Source organism: Brachyistius frenatus, unplaced genomic scaffold (assembly GCF_029030835.1).
Source record: "Brachyistius frenatus isolate BFR_SWC_R1_liver_20210118 unplaced genomic scaffold, ASM2903083v1 Contig_122, whole genome shotgun sequence".
Taxonomy (NCBI): Eukaryota; Metazoa; Chordata; class Actinopteri; family Embiotocidae; genus Brachyistius; species Brachyistius frenatus.
This window is the reverse complement of record NW_027210721.1, coordinates 861,209-870,926: the sequence shown is the minus strand read 5'-3', so window position 1 is coordinate 870,926 and position 9,718 is coordinate 861,209. Positions and strand designations below refer to the sequence as shown.

Sequence of the window (9,718 nt, the reverse complement as noted above, 5' to 3'; positions counted from 1 at the left end):
TCTCTGGACGAGCGACGGATCGCGCTGAGGGACAAACTTCACGAAGAGGGCGGGCGGCGAAGGCGCTGGATGAACGCGGAGTAATAAAGCCCGTGCAGCAGAAGGACGAAGGACTTAGTCACTCCATTGAGAGCATTAGACGAAATAAACCATATAATCAAGCACTAGTTATTGCAGATTTTTTTTTGGCACTTTAAAGGAATAGTTTAACCAATCCACTCACTGCTGCCATTTAGCTTAGCTTAGCACAAAGACTGTATGCAGGGGGACAGCTGGGTGGACAAAATATCGGCATGTCGAGGGTGAATTGGCTGAAAAAAGGCTTTGAGATTTCATGTTAATGTCGACCTAATGGTGTCAACTTGAAATTCATATTTCTGCTGCTAGAACAGGTCGATAATATTCAGTTTGAACTAAGCTTAAATTAAATTGGTCACATCTTCCCTGCTTGTGGCTGTAGTTATCATGTATGCCTGTTTAAATTGGATGAATAACAGTTTTTATGTTCAACAAATGAATGAAATAAATTTGTCCGAGTCAGAACAATGTTCTTCCCAGTTTACAGTCTTTGTGCTAAACGAGACACGAGAATGATAATCTCTCTAATTCCTTGCAAAACAATGAATTAGTAGTTCCTAAAATGTTGAACTGTTCCTTTAATACGAACTCAATGAACCCTATCTGTGTAATGTAATGCAGTGAAACAGCAAAGCCCTGCCAAGGTACATTAGAGAGATTTAGTCAGCAGTCCAGCAGGTATTCATTTCCTTCACTTGAATTTAAATATATTCTATTTACAATTAGAAGTCTAAACTAGTCAGGCTACTAAAAATATCACGTTATGAATGTATGGCAAGTTTATAGCTCCTTTCAACAACACATGCAGACGAAGTGGTCTCTCAGTGTTACATTACTATATATCATGTCATTTGATTATTATTACTAATCATATAAGCAGAATTGTAATGTAGCTGGTCAGGTTGTAGCTGTAAACTGATTTTCTTTATTGTATTTCAAATATAAATCTGTAAAGTCATTGAAAGAGTTGACTCTTAAACTCTATTGTATTTTTGAGGCTGTAGAAAGCGGTGCTGTAATATGGAAATGCAGCACAGCTGTGAGGTGTTTTTATTGCTAATTATGTCCAGATTATTATTTTTTTTTCAGATTTTGCTCACTCAACACTCATGGTTTCTGGAATATGATCACGAGTGTCTTAAAGAGGCACGAGGTATCACAAAGATTTAATAAGAATGTTTATCATTAAAAGTATTTTGGATAGTTTATGTGCAAAATTCTTCTGTAAGAAGTTTCTGTGAGAAACTGGGAGGTCTTTTTTTGTCCTTGTCCTCCCAACCCCCATCTGTGTTATGTGAGGCCAAAGCTGATCCCCTGTATTTCTATATCTGTATGCTCCAGTAAATATGATCTGTTAAAAGCCACTGAACCGGAGTCTAATTCCTTGTGCAAACAAACGTAGGCAGTTAAAATGATTTGTTTTAATTCCTGTTAAAAAGTTGGACTCATTCTGACATGTTACTTCTCACTGAGGAACTGCTCTAACAGTGCACAATGAAAAAAAAAATGTCTTTTGGACTTTTTTTTGTTTGAGTTTCATATTGTTATTGACCTTCGGTTTGGTATTAGTGTGACTACACATACAAACCTGAATATTTGTGGCTTACCCTTAGAGGGACTTGCCTTAGGAGGTCTCGCCCTCCGTGAACCGTGTGGCTTATTGTTAAGGGGACGCGCCCTCAGTAAACCATGAACCTCGTGTGTTAACTCGGCGGGGCTCGAACCCATGTCCTCATGAGGTCGTTTCTGGCTTGGCGTCATAGACCGCAGGACTATCTTCAGCACCGGAGAAGTTGGTGTGGCAGGAGAAAGCTTTCACGGAGTTCACGCAGAGCTTCCAGAGACTCAGCCGACAGTCTGGTTAACTCAACAGGTAAAAGATTCTTCTTCACCAAGGTTGATATTAAAGGTTCAGGTTCCACCTGTTGATGCTGATTCAACTTTTAGTGAAGTTGAAACGTTTGGAGAAAGTTAAAAAGTTTTGCATCCACTACACATTACAGGAAGATATTTAATATCACTGCAGACCTCCTTAAAAACACGTATATCTACTATCCAAAGAATGTCTGCGGCAATTTTGGTCCATTTGAATGAATATTTATGGTCGGTGGAGTTATAGGTTTCAGTGAGCCAAAGATTTGTCACATGCAGGCTATAACCTACAAAGATTGGTGGTTAGCACTGCTGCCTCTCAGCTAGAAGGTTTGGGGTTCAATCCCACCATTATTTGTAAATTAAAAATGGTGGACTTCCTGTTGAGTTGACGTAATGTACCTTTTTTTGCACATCTCGGTGTAATACACGTGTCCACCGAATTTCGTGCATGTTGGTAAATGGAGCAGCTGTGGCATCTGTGTAGGGGGCGCTAGCGAGCCATTTGGCCACGACTGCTCACGACTATGAATATGATAAAACCGCCAAAAATGCAGTTGTTTGTGGAGAATCATAATAATCGCTTGGATAACAGTAGAGCTTTCACACCATCGGTGGTCGGGACCTAATTATTTTGGCATTAAGTGTTATGTCATTGGTGGCTGAAGAGGAACTCATGTTGCTTTGTCGCCTCCTTGTGGACGGAACGAGCAAACCAGCAAACCAAAGGCAAAGAAAAAAATCATTGCTGAATCTTTTTCTTTTTCTTTTTACATTACGTTTGGATTAGTATTACAGTATATGTTTATTTTACCCAGGGAAGCCCGATAAACTGTTGAGTTTAGTTAGATTTATACTACCTGAGATATTAAAAAAAACATGAACAGTTGTCATCATAGACATACTCGTTAGGATTTTCTTTTAGTTTAGAGTTGGCAATGATGTGAATTTAATCAAAAAGTCTCTCTGAATCTAAATATGAAACCATCCATGCAAGGATGAGCTACATTAAATCTCTTTAAACAGTAAACATTGAATTGCTCATCTCAGGAGCCGTCGTACTAATCATTACGGCGAATTTGTGAGAATATGTGCATATATATATATATATATATATATATATATATATATATATATATATATATATATATATATATATATATATAGGTATCAGCAATCGACCACAGGAAAATATGGGGATAACAGATATCTAAAAAAAAAGAACAAGCGAACAAACAAACCAATATCATGGATCCCAACCCCAGACTTTATATTTTGATCAAATCTCTGAGGGAAAAGGGACATTATAACTAAACCTTGTTATTTGTCTTATAAAAATAATTATTTTCAGATAGATATGTTTATTATAATGTACTAATACAGCGGTAGAAATTGCTAATGTGGTTGGTAATTTGTAATTCAACATCTTTTGTCATGTCAGCGATGCCAATTTTCATCATTAGCAATATGATGCATATTTTTGTTTACAAAATAAAAGCACGATTACGTCGCGCCCGCGGACTGTATAACGGTTCGTCCCTAATAGCGCCGCCACCTCACTCTTATTTTGAAGTCAAACCGGAAGTAATGCTTTTTGTTGTCGTGTTTAACTTGACTTCCTTGTTTTCTTTTTCTACTTCTGGAGCCCGTCTCGGCTGATCACTACCCAGCCGAGCCGAGCAGAGAGCAGTCCGCCCGTCGTGTCTCTACCCGAGGCCGGATGGTAAAATCCAACCTACAGCGGATCCTAAACAGTCATTGCTTTGCTCGCGAGAAAGAAGGAAAAAAGCAGCATTTTACTACAATGGCGGATTTAAGCGGTGGAATCTGCGACCTGATCGGAAAGTAAGTCGAGAAAATACCGCCGCGGTGTGGGGGAGGGGTGGCGGAGCTAACCCGGCTAGCCCGGCTAGCGGCCACACGCGCGTCAGTAAAACACCTCGTTGTACGGTTTGCATCCTTTGCGCCGTTCAAGCCATGACGTCAGCCTTGTGTTTTGTTTCAGTCGTGACGTCACAGGTTTGTTCAGAAAGGACCGACGTTAAATTAGTTCGCTTCGTGGCCCGAGCTCGTTAGCATTAGCGTTAGCTGACGTTAGCTAGGAACGTCGTCGAACTTGTGTTGCGTCACTGTAGCGGTTAGCATCAACGGCGGACCGGAGGTCACGTGATTACAACCCGTTTAACGTGTCGCGGAAAACACCGGAGAAACCGGAAACCGACACCAGACGACAGATTTTAATAAAACGTGTTTTCGCTCCTCATCTGATGTTCGTGTGTTTAAAGATGAAGCAGATTTCTGACGTCACGGTCAACAGCTCGGCACGAGCGCAACATTGTCGCCTCAGCGAAAAGGTTCCGGGTTCGATCCCGATCCTGATCCTGATCCCGATCCTGATCCCGGGCCTGGGCCTGATCCCGATCCTGATCCCGGGTTCGATCCCGATCCTGATCCTGATCCCGGGTTCGATCCCGGGCCTGATCCCGGGTTCGATCCCGGGCCTGATCCCGATCCTGATCCCGGGCCTGGGCCTGATCCTGATCCCGGGTTCGATCCCGATCCTGATCCTGATCCTGATCCCGGGTTCGATCCCGGGCCTGATCCCGGGTTCGATCCCGGGCCTGATCCCGATCCTGATCCCGGGCCTGGGCCTGATCCTGATCCCGGGCCTGGGCCTGATCCCGGGTTCGATCCCGATCCCGATCCTGATCCCGGGTTCTTCTGTGCGGAGGCTGCATGTCCTCCCGGTGATAATCTGTCCTCCCGGTGATAATCTGTCCTCCCGGTGATAATCTGTCCTCCCTGTGATAATCTGACCTCCCGGTGATAATCTGTCCTCCCGGTGATAATGTGACCTCCCTGTGATAATCTGTCCTCCCGGTGATAATCTGTCCTCCCGGTGATAATCTGTCCTCCCGGTGATAATCTGTCCTCCCTGTGATAATCTGTCCTCCCGGTGATAATCTGTCCTCCCGGTGATAATCTGTCCTCCCGGTGATAATCTGTCCTCCCGGTGATAATCTGACCCTGCCTTCACCCAAAGTGAGCTGGTACCCTGTTCAGGATGAAGCGGGTGTAGATAAAAGATGGATGGGTAAACTACTGATTCGCTCCATTCAAACAACAACAACTGCATTCATCCTTTAACAAATGGCATCTAATGAGAGCAGTAAACCAGACAGGTGAGGCCAGGCTGAGAGGAACCAGGCAGGTGAGCCCGTTTCTGACCACCTCCACCTCCTGTCAGCTTGGTTATTACGCAATAGACATTTTACTGCAGCTGGCGTGACGGAGGAAGAAGATGATGATGATGATGTTGTTACTGTACACAGTGGTGGAAAAAAACGCTCTGAACGAAGAGGAAGTCCTCTGCTGTTAATGTCATGTCTTATCGTTGGTTTCCTTGGAAGATGAACTTTGGTTGAATGAAAGTCCACAAAAAGACTAAACGTCCTGATGAAGGGATCGTTAGACCTCACGTTACCATTTGCTGACATCACCTTTGGCTTCAGGACATTTTTATGGGTATTGTACACTTTCCATTATATAATAGACAACATAAATCATCCGTTACAGATGAATTAATAATGTGAGTGGTCATCTGGTGCCGTCCCAGTAATGAATCCGAGGGAGCAGGCTGTCTTTTTATTTAATCTGAATCTAATTATGCCATTTCACATCTTATTGTTAGCTGCAGTGAAAAGGCAAGTTTTTTTTTATTAATACTATTTTTATTGATTTGTGCTTTGCAGAACTTTGAGCTGTTAATTTGGCATTACTGTTTTGAACGCACACCACGAGATACGGGGTTCACAAAATTGCATGCGGCACAATAAAGATTTAGTGTTTGACATTTGGTAGAAATTAGGAGCTGGATCAGGAAACGGACACTTTCAACTATTCACTGAAATTTGAGGTAAAAAAAAGGCGTCCGGTTTTGTGCTTTTCACAGCAGAATATTTGTGGTCGGCTGCATCAGTGACGAACCGCTCGCTCACTATAATAATTAGTGTAGATATTAAACAAAAGATCCGTATGTATAAATTAAAGTCGAGTTTAAGGCTTTAGGGATGAGACCTAGTTTAAATCTTGTGAATTTGATGATTAAATGTTTTGTCCACAACTGGACGCTGTGCGTTCATTGTTGCTCGGAAAAAATATATAAATTCATGAAGTGATAGTTTGATTTTGTCCTGTTGTCTTTACGAGCAACCGTTCGGCCAACAGTAGACGACAGAGGTTCAATATCACAAACCGGTTTACTTCTGTAACTTCAGCCAACAGCTTTCATGACAAACACGCAAATATCGTAAATTCATTGCTTCACCTTGATCTTGCAGAAACTGAATGTCGGTCCGCTGCTGCCTCCAGTTCCAGTCGGTTAACGGTTCAAACGAAACATCCCGGTGTAACGGCACAAAGGTGTGCTTTGTGTCGGATGTAAACATCCTCCTGGATGGAGTTGTTGCAGATTGTTTTCAGTGATACGTCAGCGTATTTGAGCAGCCACGCAGTCATTGATATTAAAAGCCCAGCAGATACTGTATGAGCACCGTGTGTGTGGAGTTGCATCAGTTCTTCATGCCGCAGAACGGCAACGTCGAAATCTATTTATGTGTAAAGTCACATGACCTCTGAGATCATATGGATTTGGAAGATAATGTATGTAATAGTTTTGTAATTGCGTGGTCTCTCTGTCGCCCCCTGCAGCCTGTCCCTGCACTGTAGTAGTACCCGCAGCCCGGGGCCTCTGTGGTGCTCCTGATGCCCCTCTCCCACCCCTGAAGATCCCAGGTGGGCGAGGGAATGGCACACGGGATCACACTCCTTCAGCTCGACTGCTCTACTCCGTAAGTCACAAACTCCTCGTCGCCGGAAACCATTTTCAGTCACACGACACGTTTAACATCACACGCTTCACTTTCATCTGTATTCCAGGACCGAAAGTTGAGTGTCACAGAGGAGCCGGCGGGGAACGGTCGCCCTGGGATACTCCACTTCCAAAGTCGTCCCACCGTTACCAGGACGATACAGTGGGACGCTGTCCTGAGCAGCAGCGCGCTCTACGTGGAGATACCTCTGGATCCTCTTTCTGAAGGCAGTAAGGAGAGGTGAGGAGATGTTGTGATGAAGGTGATGAAGATGATGGGACCCCCGGGGGGCCGGTACACCTTCACACGGGGCCACACGCAGCCTCGATTTCTTGTTAAATCTCCGTCGCTGCCCTTCGAAAGCCAAACGAGAGCCTTTTAAAATAATTAGGCTAAAGCATCGACTCCTTTGAGGATAATCTCAGGGTTGAGTTTTATGTTGCTGCTCGTTACGAGGATGTTTCCCATGTTTAACCTCAGCTGCCCTCTGCTCTCCCTCCAGTTTTGCGGCTCTCCTCGAGTATGCTGAAGAACATCTGAAAGTCGTTAGCGTGTTTGTCTGCTTTTACAAGACCAGAGATGACCGTGGTACGTGCCGACGCCTCGTTCCCACAGTTCGTCCGTCCTCTGATAACTTCAATTTTAACATGTCGTTCCTTCTTTGTATTCGTCCAGCTAAACTGGTGCGTACCTTCAGTTTCCTGGGCTTTGAGATTGTGAAACCGGGCCATGCCCTCGTCCCACCTCGACCCGACGTTTTCTTCATGGCCTACAGTTTTGACCGGGACTCCTCGGACGAGGAGTAGCCCTCCAGACGACCTCTCCATCCCCTGCTTTTTCTTCCCGTTGTATGTTTTGCCATCGAGTCCCATCTTACTCACACACACATCTCTGTTGAAGCCCCGGCTGCAGCTCTCTGTATGCAAGTTCTCACCTCCCCGTGCTGTTTGTGTTCAAGGGAATCCGTACGGTGTCTCTCCCGTTTCCAGCGTCCACCTTAGTGTGTTTTCTTCTAAGGTTTTCTTGAAGATGAATTGTTGTCGTTTAAAAAAGGAGGGACTCTTTGTGTTTTGGACTTGCAATCATATAGCAGGTATCATAGCTAGTTAAATTCCCATATAATTTCCATTTCTTTGTTTTGTTGGCGTTTCCTTTCATGCCAGATTGAGGTGGCCGGCTCTTCATTTCTTGAATGTACAACAAAAAGGTCATCAGGTTTACACTCGGGTACTCCAGCTTTCTTTTGATTGGCTAATAACAACTTTAAATTGCTCCTATATTTCCTTTTTGAATTTGGATTACAAATTATTTCAGGGGGACCAGTTTTATTTTATGGCACTAATATTTTTATATTAGTATTAGTGTTTTTGAAACTTAACTTCTAAACAAACAGCCCCAATAATTGGTACTTTAATAGCTGGATGGTGAGTCCATGTAGACTAGAGGTGGAGTGAAAAGATGAATGCAACCATGTGTATGATGAAAGCACTTCAGTTACAAACAAATATCTTAAGATGAGTGTGTTGGTACAAAGTGAAAGGAAAGTGAATAATCCAAAGTACTTTTGTTTCTTTTTGCCATGTATATCAGCCATTATTGTAGTTTTGTTTTTGAAGGTGGAAAAAGATGCTGTGATGTTATGATAGATTTTTTTTTTCTTGGATTAGCATTCCTTTTAACTTTTTTTTTAATTTTTCATGATAGTATTGAGTTTGTTGTTCACCTGCATAGTGGTACCTGTTGTGCTTCTGTGATAATAAAACAACAACAACATGTTTTTGTCTTGTGTCGGTTACATTGACCAGTGATGCATTTAAAAGCAGAATTTTATTGCACATGCATTATAAATGATCATTAATGTATCCTCTATCTAATGTAGTGAAGCACATTTTGTCATCTGTGCTTCTCTGCATAAATAGAAGAGTTACAGAAGCAGTGGGGCAGCTGGACATCCTGAGCATGTCATGTGTCTTCTCACCACCAGGGGGCTCCACGGGACTCTGAATCACGGGTACCATTCAGCAACTGATTTTAAAAGTTGTATCTGGCCTTGTAAAAGATGTACAAGTGGCTTCTTTCTTTCTTAGCCTCAGTTTTGACATTAAATCAACTGCATAATTTTAGATGGCAGTGATATTCTGCAGAGAATAACCTTTTGCGTGTTTTTATGTTCTCTACAATTTTACCAACTTGAGGTCAAAGGTCATGGACCCTCACGGTGCAGGTTGATTGGAGGTCAGTTAGAAAAGAGCGCACTTATATGCATGCCTCCTTTTTTTTTTTTTTTTTAATTAAATATCCAACATTCATTTCCTGTTTATTGACTGGATAATAGGGATTAAATATTGATTTGAAGTTCAGGTGTTAAAAGAAAACTGCTTCTTCAACTTTACCTGGAAAGGAACAGGTGCAGTTTTTACAGTTTATAAATCTTTAAAAAGTTATTTGCCCAATAAAACCTGTAAAAAAAAAAAAAGAAAACTTTTTTCTTGAATCCAAATATTTAATAGGTACATATCAAGTATTATTATGACATGTATAAAATTTCAGATCACAATATGAAGCAATGAAACTCCTCCGACTGGCGTTTGCTCCAAATATTTGAGGTCGCCCACATAAAAATGACTAATGATTAAAATAGAAGAGAAGCAACTAAAATGGTAGAAAAATGGTGTACGGACATAGATAATAGTAATAAGCATTCTAGGAAAATTAAATGTGACTTCTCAAACTTTTTTCTTCAATAGAGTGCAATAAAAAATAAAAACGACACAGCACTGAAGCCAAGCGTCCACGAGACGTCTAAAAGTTGTTAGTACTGTAGGTTCACGGAGGAGAAGACAGCGGGAGGGGTGGGGGAGAGGACAGGGGGCAAAGGTCACAGCAGAGAAAGAAAG

At 42.4% G+C, this 9,718-nt stretch overlaps 1 protein-coding gene across 1 annotated transcript; it reads left to right on the top strand.

Moving 5' to 3' along the window:
* Positions 1-3,598: 3,598 nt before the first annotated feature.
* oaz1b (ornithine decarboxylase antizyme 1b) lies at positions 3,599-8,594 on the top strand. Its single transcript, XM_069713795.1, is given in 6 exon segments — positions 3,599-3,795; positions 6,661-6,712; positions 6,714-6,800; positions 6,889-7,061; positions 7,324-7,409; positions 7,497-8,594. Coding segments are annotated over 6 exon segments (654 nt in total). The 5' UTR covers positions 3,599-3,670; the 3' UTR covers positions 7,628-8,594.
* Positions 8,595-9,718: the final 1,124 nt, after the last annotated feature.